This window comes from Raphanus sativus, unplaced genomic scaffold (assembly GCF_000801105.2).
Source record: "Raphanus sativus cultivar WK10039 unplaced genomic scaffold, ASM80110v3 Scaffold1981, whole genome shotgun sequence".
NCBI lineage: Eukaryota > Viridiplantae > Streptophyta > Magnoliopsida > Brassicales > Brassicaceae > Raphanus > Raphanus sativus.
This window is the reverse complement of record NW_026617290.1, coordinates 1-17,728: the sequence shown is the minus strand read 5'-3', so window position 1 is coordinate 17,728 and position 17,728 is coordinate 1. Positions and strand designations below refer to the sequence as shown.

General features: G+C 37.4%; 1 protein-coding gene, 2 long non-coding RNA genes and 2 pseudogenes across 4 annotated transcripts; 2 read left to right on the top strand and 3 right to left on the bottom strand.

Moving 5' to 3' along the window:
* Positions 1-273: 273 nt before the first annotated feature.
* Positions 274-829, bottom strand: LOC130505063 (uncharacterized). The gene is made up of 3 exons (XR_008941542.1): positions 776-829; positions 484-640; positions 274-390 (listed from the first exon to the last, which is right to left on the bottom strand). It is a non-coding gene; the product is annotated as an uncharacterized LOC130505063 (long non-coding RNA).
* Positions 830-4,336: 3,507 nt separating this feature from the next.
* On the bottom strand, positions 4,337-5,415 carry LOC130505064 (uncharacterized protein At3g17950-like). Of its 2 annotated transcripts, none has more exons than XM_056999668.1 (2): positions 5,224-5,415; positions 4,337-4,996 (listed from the first exon to the last, which is right to left on the bottom strand). In XM_056999668.1, exons 1-2 carry the CDS (start codon positions 5,296-5,298, stop codon positions 4,487-4,489), a joined length of 585 nt encoding a protein of 194 aa, XP_056855648.1. In that variant the 5' UTR covers positions 5,299-5,415; the 3' UTR covers positions 4,337-4,486. The 2 variants fall into 2 exon arrangements, with proteins under 2 accessions (XP_056855648.1, XP_056855649.1); XM_056999669.1 differs by having other exon boundaries at positions 4,337-4,989; positions 5,224-5,375.
* A 7,809-nt stretch (positions 5,416-13,224) lies between these two features.
* Positions 13,225-14,493, top strand: LOC130505062 (B3 domain-containing protein At5g25470-like; annotated as a pseudogene).
* A 688-nt stretch (positions 14,494-15,181) lies between these two features.
* On the top strand, positions 15,182-16,305 carry LOC108858894 (putative F-box protein At3g17560; annotated as a pseudogene).
* Positions 16,306-16,905: 600 nt separating this feature from the next.
* LOC130505061 (uncharacterized) lies at positions 16,906-17,617 on the bottom strand. Its single transcript, XR_008941541.1, has 3 exons — positions 17,340-17,617; positions 17,132-17,236; positions 16,906-16,972 (listed from the first exon to the last, which is right to left on the bottom strand). It is a non-coding gene; the product is annotated as an uncharacterized LOC130505061 (long non-coding RNA).
* Positions 17,618-17,728: the final 111 nt, after the last annotated feature.

Genomic DNA, 17,728 nt, shown 5'->3' with positions numbered 1-17,728 from the left:
GGCTCACTCTCTAATCAGTGGGTGACTATTTGGATCACAACGACAGGACTGCACCAAACTCAGCGTCCTAAAATTACAAAGCAATTTGCTTCATCCACATTTATGTCACCTCTGCATGAAGACAATATAACATTGACTGCATTTTCAGTAGACGAAAATGTGTAAACAAAACAAGAAAAAAAAACGTACAGAGTAGGACTCAACACGATGGTATCGCCAAAACGCTGCACAGCTATAGAGAATTTATCGTCTGAGTATGATGTGGCATAAGTTGCTTGAGAGGAGCGAGATGGGCAATCACGTTCGGCGGCTGGGATTCGCACTCCACTAAAGCGTTGACAACAAGTTCTTCACTAGCAAGTTCTAGTTCGTAAGCAACGGATGTACCTTCTGCACTTTAACATACAAAATTGTTAATTTTGCAACGCAAATAAGTGATGTTACATCACATATATATATCCTGGAGGGTGTGGAAAAAGCTACCTCTTTTTGGAAGATGAAGATCTGTCTCGGTTGGAAGCATGTTGTACCTTGGAGGATTTACTTTGCTAAAACAACTGAAAGTTGGAACTGAGGTCGGTTCCTCTTTGAGGATTTTCATTGATGTCACCGGGGTACTTTTATTTTTCTTCCTAGTCATCTGCAATGATTAGCAAAACTGATTGGAGTAGTAAGCTTTGCCACACTCTCAACAGATTCATACTATATGAATAATCTAGGAAAGTCTCTGCAATGTTTAACCCAGATTGAGAAAGACATGTAAGCAAGGCCTAACCTTCCAGATGCGGGAAGAGAGAAACAGGCGCACAGAGAGAGGAGAGAGAGCGAGGAGTAAACACAACTAGTTGCTTCACTTTTTCTTTCTTCTGGGAAAGCTTTTAAAAACCCTACAGGACTGAGTGAGACTTTAGGTTTATAATATTATTGGGCTTTGGTTGGGTTCAAGTACGTGTAATTTATTTTAATTTATCTACAATCATACAATTTAATTAGGGCTGCGCAGAAGTAAGTGGTTCGGTTTGGGTTCGGTTAGTGTCAAATACCCATCGGTCGGTTCATTAGTTTTTATGATGCATCAAATACAATTAAAACATCAGAGCATTTTTCGGACATCCCTTTGGTTTTTTAAACTATTTACAAGAGTGCTCATTATCATTTAATTTTAATTAATAAGTTATAGAAATTAGTTATAACAACCAAATAAATTGCAGACTCCACCTTATTTACAATCGAAAATATATGGTAAGTTATAATATGTTAATTTTTTTGTATTTATTGTCCACCTCAGAATATATCAACTATTCTCAATATGTAATCCTAATTAAAATGAATAATTGAGTACAGATTTCTATAAGTATAATAATATTACTATAATAGTATACTTATTGATATAATATTTTACCAAACATTTAAAATTAAGTTTAATTTATTATTATGTTCTTAGTAATAATTTTCCAAATTAAAAGAATAAAATCAACACCGGATTAGTATTTATAAAATATCTAAACAATTCCTAATATCTTGGGGACATAAAAACTAAAACCAATTACCAACAATAAAAACCAAATGGATATCGAGATAAACAAAATAAAATTTATATTATTTTTAAAATGATAAAAATACTCTAACTATTATCTATAAACTGAACTACACAGAAAAAAGGATTTTCTACTACTTTTATTCAAACATTTTTGAAATTTTTTTAATTTCTGCTAGAATAGAATCACCTGAATATATTTTTAACCAAGTATCTATTATATGATATAATATTTACCAAACATTTAAAATAAATTTATTTTATTATTATGTTCTTAGTAATAGTATTTTCCAAATAAAAATAAAATAAAATCAACACCGGTAATATTTATAATATCTAAACAAATCCTATATCTTGGGACAGAAACTACAACCAAATCAAAACGAGACTAAAAACCAAATGGATATCCAAATAATTCAAATACAGTCTATATATTTTTATATTATATTTAATTTTAAATGATAAAATATATCTAATACTATCTATAACTGAACTACACAAAAACAGATTTCCCTATTATTTCTATCCAAAATATATGGAAATTATTTTTAATTTTATGCTAAAATAGAACCACCCGAATATTTTTTTATCCAAAGTATCTAAATTTCGACCTTATCATTATTTTTTTCTGAAATTTCAAAAAACATCATTTTACCCTAATTACTCTAAGTTGTCCAAAAAAGAGAAGAACCGGGCCATAGTCGAATTGAACTCGAAATTTTAATGGTTTTCCAAACCAAACCGGAAACCAAATTAACCAACCAAAAATTCAATACAAATTCATAAATAACCGAACAACTCTTATATTTCTACCCAAAAGATGAATTTTTATACTATTTTTTATCCAAAATATTTAAAATTATTTTAATTTTCTGCTATAATAGAATCACTCGATTACTCTTTAGCCTAAAATATCTATATTTATCTGAATTTTCCGTTATTTTTCCAAAATTCGATCATTTTACCCCAATTACTCTAATTATCTAAAAACAAGAACCGGACCATAGTCGAATTGAACTCAAAAATTTAACGGGTTCTTAACATTGTTATTCGAACCAAACCGAAAAACTAAGTTAACCAAACCAAAATCAAATCCAAATTCATAATAACCGAACGATTCTTATATTTCTTGAATCGAATGGAAATCAAACTGGAATGAATCTGAAAACAAAAAAAATACAAATTAGAACCAAACTGAAAACCAAATGCGTACAAACATATTAGTGAGCAAATAAATAGGGTAATAAATATGTCAACAAAAATAATCTCCGCTTCCTAAGCGCGGATCAAAATCTAGTTTAGCTTTTAATAGTTATAGATAAAAAAAATAAAAAACAATTTTTTTTTAATTAGATAAATAACTAAAAACTATAAAAAATACAGAGTTATCCAAAATTAAAAATATTTTTCAAAATTAAGTGTCCGAGAAAAACAATTGCTTCTTAACTCCGTTTTAGTTGTTTGAATTTGTTAGTGACTTCAATGTATAATTAATGTAAATATACTTATATTTAGCAGTACATATGTATACATTTAAATTTATATCATTAGAAATTTTTGTTAATTTTTTTTTTGCTTACCATATATTAAATTTAATTTAATAAAATAAGATAAAAATTTTCTTAGGTATATAATTATCAAAAGTAGAATAAATCATATTTTTAAAAATGTGATATTAAAAAAACTAATGATTTTGAGATTAAAAATTTAAAATTTTCTAAAAAGCTGCATAAGATTTTTTAATAATAAATTTATATAATATAAAATAACTAAATAATATTCGAATATGTAAATATTATTAATATTATATTATATTATTTTCTAATTTAAGGTTTTATTAACACATTGTAAAAAATTATCAAAAATATAAATCAACATTAAATATAAAAATCTGTGTCATACAATTATCTTCAAATCATATCATCATTATTGAATAATGTTTAGATGACATATGACAAATCATTTCTTAAACAATGTTTAGATGATATTATTAATTGGTTATAAGCAAAACAAATGTACTTGTGTTTTTTAGTCAAATTGTTTTTTTTTTGCTTAATAGTTTCTCATATGTTATGCCCTCTCCACACAATTTTGTTTTATAAAAAAAACATTTATATCCCTAATAACTATATTTATCTAGTGAAATTGAAATAACTAATATATTTATAAGGTTAAAGTATTTTACAGAAATACTAAAGTTCATATATATATAATTTTGGAAAAAATTATTAACAGTAAGAATATCAAAATAACATACTTTATAAACAAGGGATCTCATAAAACAAATAGCATATCACAACTCCAATAAGTTTCACCGTCCCATATAATGTTATCCATCACTAGTCGCAACAACTCACAAGCAATTCTTTAACAAAAGGAAAAAAAATGTCACAAGCAATATACCATAAGAAAAACAATTCATCGAAACTTGTACCAACCATAAGTATGAAAATCTTTAGACTGTCCTCTCTTTTTGTCACTACTGTATTTTTTTTGTTGCCATGATCTATCTGTAATATCCTTGAGCTCCTCATATGGCTTCTTCTTTAGACATGTTGTATCTACTAGTTTAGACATGTTGGAAACACTCTCAGATTCTTCCCATTGCTCTACAACAAAATTAAGACTCAGGTTTTGCCAAGAACTAATATTCTCTTTGTTGCTTGCCAAAAAAAAAAATCCAGTATTAGATAGAGGCATTTAATCTCAGTTTACCGCAAATTACTTTTTCTGTAACCATATTTCATTTCTGCCTTGCCAATCATTCTTTCTCAATACTTTAGTTTGACTATGTGTTGCTGTTATTAAACTGCATCCCATTGTTTCCCACGAACAATATGATTAATGACAATTCTAAAAAGATAATTGATTACACAATTTCTCTAAAAGAAACAAATAAGCACATGGACCGACGACGGATATATCACCCTCCTCCGCTGCATATACCGGTTAAGGAAACCGGGAATCTACAAAGTGCCGTAGCCTCCGGTGTACTTTCTCCGTTACAATCTCAGCCGGAGGAAGAACCCTCCCGTCGGCGAACAACGCCCGTTCCGCCACCGCAGGCTGCTGTTCCCGGTAACGCGCCACCGCATCCTCTAGCTCCACCTCGGCTGAGCCGTAGACGGCTTCATCTCCAAACCTCCGCTCCACCTCCAGATACTCCCCGAGAGACGAACGTCTACTGCAATCTCCGGCCCCGCGTTGCATCACGTTTCTGGGACCCTCGTCGTCGTCTCGGCAAAAGCGCCACCACTTGCGGCGTCGCTGCCGCTCAGCTGAGTTCGAAGAAGGACGTTTCCTCTGGTTGCGAGTTGTTGCGTCGGAGGTTGTAAGGGAGGGTGACACGTGTCGGTGGGAAGAAGCTCTGAAGGGCATCATGGGCATGGTTGCTGAGAAACTAAGTCCCATGAGCGTCCCGAGTGTGATGCTTCTGTCATGGAAGAAGGATCCTGTAGACTAATATCCTCCAATCACCAATTAAAGAAACACAATCAAGAACACAAACACATATATGTTTCTGTAGCAGTTCTCAAAACACACAACCTTTTAATAGTTATTGTAATGAAATGAGAAAACTTTAATAGTTATTGTAATGAAATGAGAAAACTTTGATTCTGGGTATTAAAAAAAAAGTTCAATCTATTAGATTAATCAAAATTAAAGTTAGAATTCAAGAAACCGACCTCTGTATCAAGATCAGAGGAAGAGACGGAAGAGATGGTGGGAGAGGATGGAACATGATTGCGTGGATCTTGCATTTTTCAGTCTTTTTCTGTGTAGTCGCCTGTCGATGATGTTGGAGATTTGTGACACTAAATATATTTAAAAGGAAAGTAGCGCTTGCTTTGGGTTTGGATGATAGGTAAAGGAGGATGAGAAAGTGACAAATGATTTGTTTTTTGAAAATGATTCTTTTTTAAAAGCTGAAAAAACTCTTTGCCATCTGTTTACTACTACTCGAATATTGCCTGAGCTTTGATATGTGAATATATTTAATTATTTTTAGATGGGAATACCGAAGTTATATGCGAACATCTTTGTTGGTCAACTTTGGAGTATTTGCAAACAAATTGAAACTTGCGTAGAAAAGGTCCTATTTTTATTCATACGAAACTTTTGTTGTTCAACTTTGGAGTATCTGCAAACAAATTGAAACTTACTAAAAATTTACAAAAAAATTAAATGAACTTACTATAGGTTGTTGTATCTTTTATTCATAGTGTTGGGTTCCTTCTAGATGGAGGAAACCCATTGGGTTTGGTTGGTGATAACCAAACTTGGAAGTTGGGCCATTGGTATTAGTCCATGAGATTAGTATTGGGCCTTGGAGGTTATTAGGGTTAGTGAGATACCATATAAAGTCTCTTAACCTAATTTGTGCTAGACAGCAGACATAACACAAGAAAAGAAAGAAGAGTACTCAAGAAGACTCTTAAGACAAAAGAGAGAAAAAGGAGAGAAGAAGGCAGATTTCGTCTGGGTTTGTCAAGGCAGATTTGGAGGGTCAAACGGATCTTGATCGGGCTGATATTTTGTGGGAAGCTTCTTCAGTCAGTGGGTTAGAGGTTCACCGAAGGGATTTGGATTCTAACGGTTGGATCTTCTGTTGTCTGGGTTTTCGTGAAGCTGGTCGTCACAGTTTTTCAGCAGAGCTGTCTTGAGTGTTTGGTAAATCCGACGGTGAGATCTTCTCTGATTGAGCTGAGATTTGGCAGAGGTGTTGTGGACTTGTTCATCTTGGATTTGTACGGTGGGATTAGTCTCTGGTTGCCGGAATCCTTGTGAGCTGAGGTCGTCTTGTTGCTGCCGGTTTTGAAGCTTTGTGTTGCTCTCTTGTTGTTGTAGTATCTTGTGTTGGAGATAGCTCTTTGTAGCTAGAGTCTCTGTTCTGTTCAGGTTGTTGAACAGGGAGGACGTGGTTGTACTCACATACATTTATATAGTGGATTGTTGAGTGGACTACGGTCCCGTGGTTTTTCCTTCTCACATCGAGGAGGTTTTCCACGTAAAAAGTGCTTGTCTCATTTAGTTTCTGCTTATACTATATTCTGCTATCGTCGAAGTATTTTCCTCACAGGTTCACACAAGGTCAGGGGAAACACGACCGTTAAGTTCCGCTGCGCCGTGTGCCTTTATTTCCCCAACAGAGTGGTATCAGAGCTTCTGGTTTTAGGGCTTTGGGTTTGATAACTTCGGGTTATTGTTGCTTGTGTGAATGATGGAGAATATGGGCAGGATGGAAAATATGGGCAGGATGATAAGCTTGAATGGTGCTAACTATCATCTATGGAAGGGCAAGATGGAGGATTTGCTCTTTGTTAAAGAATTCCATGTTCCTGTCTTCGAGGAGAAGAAACCTGAGAAGAAGACGGATGAAGAGTGGAAGCTGCAGCATCGCCAAGTGTGTGGGTTGATAAGGCAGTGGGTAGATGATAATGTGTTGCATCATATTGAGACTGAGACGGATGCTCGTTCTTTGTGGAAGAAGCTGGAGCAGTTATATGCTAGGAAGACCGGAAATAACAAGATGTACATGATCAAGAAGTTGATTGAGCTGAGGTATCAGGAGGGGACTCCGATGACAGATCACTTGAATGCGTTTCAGGGATTACTCAACAAGCTGTCTGATATGGGCATCAAGTTTGATGATGAGATTCACGGTCTATGGCTTCTCGGTACTTTACCGGATTCTTGGGAGGTTTTCAGGATGTCTCTTTGTAACTCCGCGTCGGAAGGTGTTATTTCGATGGATTCAGTGAAGAACAGTGTTCTTAATGAGGAAGCAAGAAGGCAGTCGAATGCTAGCAGTTCGCGTTCAGATGTCTTTGTTACTGAGTCAAGGGGGAGGAGTTCAAGTAGAGATCCCAAGAGGGATAAGAACAGGAGCAGGAGCAAGTCTAATAGATTTGCAAATATGGAGTGCTATTTCTGTCATAAGAAAGGGCACATGAAGAAAGATTGCTGGAAGTTGAAAAACAAGCAGCAAGGAAATCAAGAAGAAAAGGTGGATCGGGTGACCGTCACCGAAGATCAGTTTCTCATTCTTCTTGAGGGTGATGCCATTAATGTCGCATGCCAGGACACCAGTTGGGTGATTGATAGTGGAGCTACTACTCATGCCACATCACAGCGGGATTTGTTTTCTACCTATACTACGGGTAATTATGGTTCTGTGAAGATGGGGAATGATGCGATGGCTCAGGTTGCTGGCATTGGTGATGTTTGCTTGGAGACTAGTCTTGGTACTAGGTTGGTGCTTAAAGATGTTAAGCATGTTCCAGATATTCGGATGAATCTGATATCGACGGGAAGACTTGATGATGAGGGTTATTTCAGTTTGCACGGTGGTGGTAAATGGAAGCTCTCTCGTGGTTCTTTGATTGTGGCTCGAGGTGAGAAGTCTTCATCTTTCTATTGGATGCAGGCTAAGGTCTCCAAGGATGCTGTTAATGCGGTGGAGAATGATAATGCCATAGAGCTATGGCATAAGAGACTCGGTCACATGAGTGAGAAGGGAATGGCTGTGTTGTCTAAGAATGAGGTGATTCCAGGAATCTCTGGTTTGCACCTGCAGAAGTGTTCGCATTGCTTTGCGGGAAAACAACACAGGGTATCTTTCAAGTCTTCTGCGCCTTCTAGGAAACCCGAGGTACTGGACTTGGTACACTCAGATGTGTGTGGTCCAATGAAGACAAGATCTCTTGGCGGCGCATCATATTTTGTAACTTTCATTGATGATCATTCAAGGAAGTTGTGGGTATTTCCTATGAGGACGAAGAATCAGGTGCTGGAATATTTCAAGCATTTTGTGGCGTTGGTGGAGAGACAAACGGGGAAGAAGCTGAAGTGTATCCGCAGTGATAATGGTGGAGAGTATATTGGACCATTTGATGCTTATTGCAAAGAGCATGGAATAAGGCATCAGTTCACGCCGCCTTATACTCCACAGTTGAACGGGTTGGCTGAAAGGATGAACAGGACGATTGTCGAGAGGATGAGATGTTTGATCTCACAGTCAGGCTTATCGATGACTTTCTGGGCAGAAGCTTTGAACACGGTGGTTCATGTGCTGAATTTGTCACCAAGTGCTCCATTGGAGGGTGATATTCCAGAGAGGGTTTGGACTGGTAAGGATGTTTCTTACAGTCACTTGAAGGTCTTTGGGTGTAAGGCATTTGTTCATATTCCCAAGGTTGATAGATCGAAGCTTGAGATGAAGTCGCGGCAGTGTGTGTTCATCGGTTATGGTCTGGATGAGTTCGGGTACAGATTTTATGATCCCGTTGAGAGGAAGCTCGTAAGGAGCAGAGATGTTGTGTTCATGGAAGATCAAACGATTAAGGACATTGAAAAGTCCAAAATTCCAACTCAGGTTTATGAAGGTTTGATCGATATAGAGGCTACTCCTTCTACATCAGTCCACGGTGAGGTTGAGGTTGAGGTTCAGGATGGTACACCCGGTGCAGATGCTCCCGCACATGAAGATGGCAATGGTGATCATGGTGACGATCATGGTGAGACACCAGCTGCTGAGAACCAACCTACTGTTGTTAGAAGATCCACAAGGGGTCTTAAGCCGTCGACAAGGTATGATCCTAGTGAGTATGTGCTACTTACTGATGGGGGAGAGCCTGAAAGCTATTATGAAGCTTTAGAGGATGAGCACAAGGATCTGTGGTTTGGAGCCATGGATGAGGAGATGGATTCTTTTGAAGAGAATCACACTTTTGAGTTGGTGGAATTGCCTAAGGGCAAGAAGGTTTTGCTTAATATGTGGGTGTACAGAATTAAGCATGAGGATGGAAAGCCACCTCGATACAAGGCTAGATTGGTTGTGAAAGGTTACAGCCAAAAGAAGGGGATTGATTATGATGAGATCTTTTCTCCTGTTGTGAAGATGTCATCCATTCGGGTTGTGCTTGAATTGGCAGCGAGCCTTGATCTAGAGGTTGAGCAAATGGATGTGAAGACTGCTTTCCTTCATGGTGATTTGGAGGAAGAGATTTACATGGAACAACCGGAAGGCTATGTTAAAGAGGGCAAGGAAAATTTGGTTTGCCGCTTGAAGAAAAGCCTTTATGGATTGAAGCAAGCACCGAGGCAGTGGTACATGAAGTTCAAGTCTGTTATGGGGGAGCATGGTTATGCAGAGACTGATTCAGACCAGTGCGTATTTGTGAAGGTGTTTGGTGAGGATGATTTTATCATCTTGTTGCTGTATGTCGATGATATGTTGATTGTGGGCAGGAACATGGACAGAATTAAGGAGTTGAAAGAGCAGCTCGGAATGTCCTTTGCCATGAAAGATATGGGTCCAGCGAAACAGATTCTCGGTATGAGAATTGTTAGAGACAGAAGTGAGAAGCTGATTCATTTGTCTCAGGAGAGGTACATTGAAAAGGTACTTAAAAGGTTTCACATGGACAAGTCTAAAGTGTTGAGTACTCCGCTTGCACCACACTTAAGACTGAGCAGTCAACAGAGTCCGAAGACATATGAGGAGAAGGAAGATATGGCGAAAGTTCCATATGCTTCTGCAGTTGGTAGTTTGATGTATGCCATGGTCTGTACAAGACCGGATTTAGCCTACGCCGTTGGAGTTGTCAGCAGGTTTATCTCCAAACCGGGGAGAGAACATTGGAATGCTGTGAAGTGGATCTTGAGATATCTCCGAGGGACTTCTGATCTGAAGATTACATTTGGGAGTAAGAAGCCTTTCCTGGTTAGTTTCACTGATTCTGACATGTCTGGAGATGTTGATTCTAGCAAGTCTACTTCAGGTTACTTAGTAACATTTGCGGGTGGAGCTGTGGCATGGCAGTCAAGGCTGCAAAAGTGCGTTGCACTATCTACCACTGAGGCAGAGTTCATTGCTGCAACTGAAGCTTGTAAAGAGTTGTTGTGGATGAAGAACTTCTGTGAAGAGATCGGTTTCAAGCAAGAAAAGTATGAGTTGCTTTGTGATAGTCAAAGCGCCATTTGTCTCGGGAAGAATTCTACATTTCATTCGAAGTCGAAACACATTCAGAGGAGGTATCATTGGATACGGGATGTGGTTGCTTCTAAGGAAGTGGAACTTGCAAAAGTTCATACGGATGATAATGGAGCTGATATGATGACAAAGTCTTTGCCGAGGGGAAAGCTTGAAGTATGCCGAGGGATAGCCGGAATGGCTGTTTCCTCCACCTAGTCGGAGGGGGAGTTTGTTGGGTTCCTTCTAGATGGAGGAAACCCATTGGGTTTGGTTGGTGATAACCAAACTTGGAAGTTGGGCCATTGGTATTAGTCCATGAGATTAGTATTGGGCCTTGGAGGTTATTAGGGTTAGTGAGATACCATATAAAGTCTCTTAACCTAATTTGTGCTAGACAGCAGACATAACACAAGAAAAGAAAGAAGAGTACTCAAGAAGACTCTTAAGACAAAAGAGAGAAAAAGGAGAGAAGAAGGCAGATTTCGTCTGGGTTTGTCAAGGCAGATTTGGAGGGTCAAACGGATCTTGATCGGGCTGATATTTTGTGGGAAGCTTCTTCAGTCAGTGGGTTAGAGGTTCACCGAAGGGATTTGGATTCTAACGGTTGGATCTTCTGTTATCTGGGTTTTCGTGAAGCTGGTCGTCACAGTTTTTCAGCAGAGCTGTCTTGAGTGTTTGGTAAATCCGACGGTGAGATCTTCTCTGATTGAGCTGAGATTTGGCAGAGGTGTTGTGGACTTGTTCATCTTGGATTTGTACGGTGGGATTAGTCTCTGGTTGCCGGAATCCTTGTGAGCTGAGGTCGTCTTGTTGCTGCCGGTTTTGAAGCTTTGTGTTGCTCTCTTGTTGTTGTAGTATCTTGTGTTGGAGATAGCTCTTTGTAGCTAGAGTCTCTGTTCTGTTCAGGTTGTTGAACAGGGAGGACGTGGTTGTACTCACATACATTTATATAGTGGATTGTTGAGTGGACTACGGTCCCGTGGTTTTTCCTTCTCACATCGAGGAGGTTTTCCACGTAAAAAGTGCTTGTCTCATTTAGTTTCTGCTTATACTATATTCTGCTATCGTCGAAGTATTTTCCTCACAGGTTCACACCAAGGTCAGGGGAAACACGACCGTTAAGTTCCGCTGCGCCGTGTGCCTTTATTTCCCAACAACACATAGGATACCTGAAAAAGGTTACAGCTAAAGTCTAACTTCACGCGAAGACGCAGTTATGACCGTTTGTACATTTAGCCTTGTTTCAGAAAAAGAAAAATCATTGATTGTACTATCTTTTTTTCTTGTCGAAAATTATATAGTCCAGCTCATGCAAAATGTATTTTGTAATGTTGGATAATATTCGACTAATGAAATTTCATCTTTTTTGCTTCGAAATAAAACCAACCAAATGCTCTCTTTTTGGATTATAGCTTTGGTGATTTCAAATTATAAATTATTTTTTTTTAGAAAAAAATCAACTTGAGAAATGCGTTTTGAACAAAAAAAAACAAGATAGGAGTTTAGGACTGGGATGACGTTAGCACCGGTACGTAAGGAGACTATGATTCTAGTTTTATAAAATACTGATCGGTACTCTATATCCGGATCACAGCAGCATACACCTTTACTAAATTGTCTATGGCTCCTAAAAATCTCAGGACCATACTGCTTACCGGTGAAGGGAACTCCTTTTGATTTCACCGAGGAGAAACGTATAGGTGAGTCTGTTGTTTATGGGAAGCATGTACGTGTGTGCCTTGAGACGCAAGGATTCCCGAACGCCGGCTAACCAGTTGAATTTCCGTCTGTGGTTAAGGCTGCTGACAAGTACAGGCATGCTATGCTGTTTTAGGTGGTAGATGATTGGAACAAAGGCCGGTTCGTTGGTCCATAGAACCGGAAAGAAAGTGATTTTAATTTTATCTTTTGCTACTAAAATCAAACTGAACCGGACTTTTCACAATAAAAAGAAAGGTTAGGGGTATTTTAGTAATCTGGAAGACGTGTCAAGTTTGAAGAAGAATTTATAGAGCCTCTTCTTTCATTATTGCGTCCTCTATAATAGAATGGGCGAGGTAAAATAAGGAATAACGTCCTTTTTTTTTTTAACACAGGAATAACGTTCTAAGAGCATACATTCTATTTTCTCCTCTATAAGAGCATCAATATCCCTAGGCCCTAAACCATCCTTTAAGGAGAAAGAGGAGAGGACCAAGAAGAATAATGGGGAAATTTCTTATATAAAGGACAAATAAAGTGTCCCTTAGATTACCATGACCAGAAAAAAAAGAAGAGAGATTTAAGGGATTTGTGGAGTCCCTGGGGATACTGATGCTCTAATTTCCATAAAAATAGAGTAACTCTATTATAGAATAAGTTTTGTTCCAATGATTTACTCTATAATAGAGTTACTCTATTTTTGTAGAGAAAATAGCGTAAACCCACTTTTTCACTCTATATTTGGAGTGAAATAATGGTTTTACTCTATTTTCTCCACAAAAATAGAGTAACTATATTATAAAGTAAACCATTGGATCAAAACTTACTTTATAATAAAATTACTCTATTTTTGTAAGAATTATAGAAGAGAAAATAGAGTGTCATTCGAGATGCTCTAAGAAGAGAAAAAGTTTATTTTGTTTACAATTTACTTTGGCTTTTTGCTTTTATTAACCACATGCAATTGATCATCATCAGCTCTCCACAAGACCACAACACTTAGTTTTCAAATAGATCTCGGCTTTGAAGAAGAAGAATGTCACCGGAGAGAAAGATGCAAGAATGTCTGAGCAAGTCTAGCTTCTCCAAGTCTCTGTCTCCAGGTCAAAACTGGAAATCTAAATCCAAGGTACATCCTCTGATCTCCACTCTCTGTTCCATTGAACTTGCTTTTGTTACCAAGAAGACTATATATCTACTTTATCTTCAACGTTTACACAAATGTGATACATGATCATAAGCTTTTACTTCATTCTTCTGCTGGTGATTGTTTTAGCTACAACTACAGACAAAGCCTGCATGCAATTATTTTTTGTTTACTCAACTGTTTCTGTTTTCTTTTCTTAAAGAGGATTATTCCGGAAGAGTTCTTGAGAGGCACCTGTGAGTCTTTTGAGCACAGAGTGGTGTTTAGCGTTCCATGGAACAATTCTTGGCAACTCTGGCTCCACCCAGACAAAAAAGGTCTGTTTATGATCAAAGAAGACTGGGATGAGTTTGTGGATGACAACTTTTTTAGGTCCAGATGATACACTGGTCTTCACACACCAAAACACTATGTATTTCCAAGTGAGAATCTTCAAGAAGATGGAAAAGAGATCATCTCTGCACCTCTTGGAGTTGAGCCTAAAAAGGAGACAACCTCTGCTTCTACCTCTGGTAATACCATTCAAATTGAAAAGAAACCATCCTCATTTTCTTTAAACTCAAAACTATTATACTTTTATCTCTAAGACAAAAGATATGGACTGCCTATTTTTTGTTTTTGTATTGGCTGCTGAACTTTCAGCAAGTGGAAGAACAACTACTCGTGGGAGAAAGAGTTGTGCTAATGTGCAAAACCCTGAGCGATACCTCTTAACCCCAAAACCCTTATTGTGCGAAGACTGTGACGAAATCAAACCATTTGCTGGTAAATACTTTTTTTAGTTTCTAGTCACAAAAGTTACACAGTTTATTTTATTGAACTTGCAACTGAAACAAAGACTCGTCTTTTTCTATATATCTTTCATATTTGTGCAAGTAGCATGTGGGCACTCCGGTGATTAGGCAGTATGGCTTGGAGTTTTGGTCCCCGTGATTCCTCCATGTACTTCATTCTTCCGATGGAAAGAAAGTGGATGGCTTAACTAAGTATTACGCGGTTCTCCTAGTTTCCTTTGGCTGGGAGAATGTATGTCAACAGTACAACCTCAAAACAGGAGACACTGTTGTTTGTGAATTTGAGCTCTCAGGACGTGTGGTTGCGGGTGTTAGAGTTCACTTCGTAAATGAATGAGGAGATAACTCTGGTCTCCTTCCTATGAACTAGGTTTCTAAGCATATCTCTTTACCAACCTCTATATATTGTAATGCTCTAGATGTGACCTCTATGTTGGTTCAACGAGTTTGTAGCACTAAATGTGTTTCTGTTTGGTTTAACAAACTTGCAATGGTAAGATGTAGTACTAGTATAATCTGCTAATATACTTTGGTTCGGATTGGTACATAACTCCATAGTACAACAAACACTTCGGATAAACTTAGGTAATGATCTTATTAATACGAGTCTTTTCCCCAAATATAATCTGAGCTCTATGTTGAAACAATTAAAAGGGACGGATGAGTCAAGAGGCTTTATGTGAGCGCAAAAACCAAAAATAATAAACAAACTTGTTACCACCTCAAAAATGTAAGATCTAAATGATAAATGTAAAATAAACTTATTTTATTTCACTAATGTTAATAACAAATTTTATTATTTTGTTTTTCTTATCAAAAAGGGACATTCGGATATAAATTAGTTTTAATAAAGGAAAATAACTGAAACTCAAGTTATTTTTCCCCGAAAATATTACTAGTTTACTTGCCAAAAAATGTATGAAACTATTTCGAGCTTTCCAAAATTTACTTAAAACTCTGTCTGCATTTTTTGGTATAAATGTTATGAAAATTCTGCATAATATCTTATCACAATAGAAACAATAATGATCTCTACTCTGCCCAAGAATTGGTAGAAGAGATACTGTCTAGGGTTCCGGTCACATCTCTGAGGAGCCTACGATCAACGTGCAAAGGATGGTTCCATCAAGCTTTATTCAAAGATCCAAGATTCATCAAGAAGCACTTTGATAAAACAAGGCAGTATCATGCTTCTCATGCTGAATCACAAGGTATGTTCAGTGATATCCATCCACGGAGCTAACTGCGACGCTGAGACATATTTGTGTGTAGATGGACTTACCGTAGTTGATCTCCATGATAATGTAACCAAAGCCTTTCATCATTGTGATGGCTTGTTGCTATGCCCACCCAAAGTCAAACATGCTTGTGTTAGGAACCCGTTTTCAGGGAAAACCAGATGGATTCAACAGCAGAAGCCTTATTACAATAGCGCCTATGCTATGGGATACGACAAGAACGAACTGTGCCATAACTACACAAATCTTGAGGCTTCCGTGTTACTACGACCACGGGAAACCTGAATCATGGAAGAAACTTGATGTCACGACTCTAGAAGGCGACTTAAGATTGGAAATCTATGAGTTTGGCTCTAACTCATGGAGGAGTCTTGATGCCGTCACAACCCAAGCCTTCTTACAACCTTGTGGGGTGTCTCTAAAAGGGGATACTTATTGGCTGTCGTCTAATCATAAAGTGTTTGACTACTCACTTCTCAGTTTTGATTTTTCAAAAGAAAGCTTGCAACGTCTGTGTGTTTCCTAGCTCTCTTTATGAACCATGTGATTCTGATACTATGGCTCTCTCGGTCGTTAGAGAAGAACATCTTTTGTTGTTATATCAGAGTAAAAAGACACTGCTGGTGGAAATATGGATAACCGATGAGATTGAGACCACGTTTGCGCGTCGTGGTGCATGTTCTTAATAGTGGATTTAAAACCTCATGTCCATTTTTATTTGGAATCCTATGAGTTTCTTTATCACTGACATGGAGAAGGAGTTGTTTTGTGTTGTCATGGATTCAGAGATGTTAGTAATCGCTTCTGCGTGTTACGGATGGTTCCTAGTGGCATATCACGTTGGTATTTGCCCAACTCGCGCCTGGCATGTTCCAACATTGTTCGGTTATGTTCCAGCAGAGTTAGCATAGTAAATTCCCTTTGTCATGTCCTTTCAATTATGGATCAAAATCTTGTCTTTTTTCATGTTTCCAAGATAATAAAAGATTTATTGATTAAAAGTGTAGTTTTGGCACTTAAGAAAATAATTTAAATTTATTTATATTTTATTACTTACACATTTTAACCAATACTATTTGAGATAAATAAAATTATTTACAAGATCAACATTTGTAACTAATATTAAATTTATAAATAAATATAAATTGCATTAAAATTCTAAAATGACAATTCTTTTTATGTAACAAAAAAGTGTTCAAAACACACTTTGTGAATCAGGAGTATATAGTAATTAACAAATATATGTAGTTCATAACAAAGTTGTGTCTATCCAAGTTTTAACAGAACCCAATCAATTGCAAACAAAAGAAGTCCAAAAGAAATGCAAACACATGTTCAAAATAAATAGCATCCAAAGTGGTTTTACAACATAACTTTCTTTCAAAGCTTGAAACCAAAAGTCAATAGCCTATTGAGATGAAGATGGAACCTGTGAAACAAAGACTGCTCAGTGTTTGATGATGACTCTGCTCGGCTTTAAGAAAGGCAAAAAAGTGTTTTGGGTGAGGCTCAAAATCCCAGAGGAAATGCTTGACGTAGCGTTTATCTTGAGTGACTGCTCTGGAATGTACCTCCGACCTGTCACACACACAGACAGGCCCATTTGGTGTTTCGGTCATTAAGAAAAAGAATCTACAATGAGCAGGTCACTAGAGATTTGCATATGGATGTTTTCATAGAAAGGGAAAAATGTGTTTATAGTCGTTGGTGATAAACTAGACAGTTTCTTTTGTTTACCTTTCTCCTTGACGTGGATTTGGAGAGTATCCAAAGTGATTATGCCGTCAGTTCAAGGAAGTAACTCTAGCTTGATTGTTTGCTGTAGACTTCGAAGGAACACATCTGATGCATTTAGAAAGTAAAAACCAGGTTACCAATAGTAAAACATTACCAGCAGAGGAAAAAAAAGGAATGAGTTGAATCATATTTGCTATTATAAGTTTACCCCAAGGGAACTCGACTTTGTAGCCAGAGATGTGTACAGCCCAAGCCGCTCTTTGGAACAACATCTGAAGAAGGATTCATTTCATCATTTGTTGGTGTCTCTGTCCTTGTATCCAGTGGAATTGAAGGGTAACGACTGGACTTTACGCGTTGTTGTGTTGCGTTTTTCGTTTGTACTCTTTCTGTGAACTCAGAGAATCCTAGGAATGGGCTTATAGGGGATGTAGGCGTGGAATTTAGGGACACCACAGACGGAGTGATGTGAAGGATGCTGGAGCCAGAACCGTTAAAGACAGATCTTCAGTTGTCAAATTTGATGCCTGAAGTGTTAAAATCTGAAGCAGCACAAAAAAACAAAGACCCCATTGGGATTTAAGCTGAGTGGTCTTT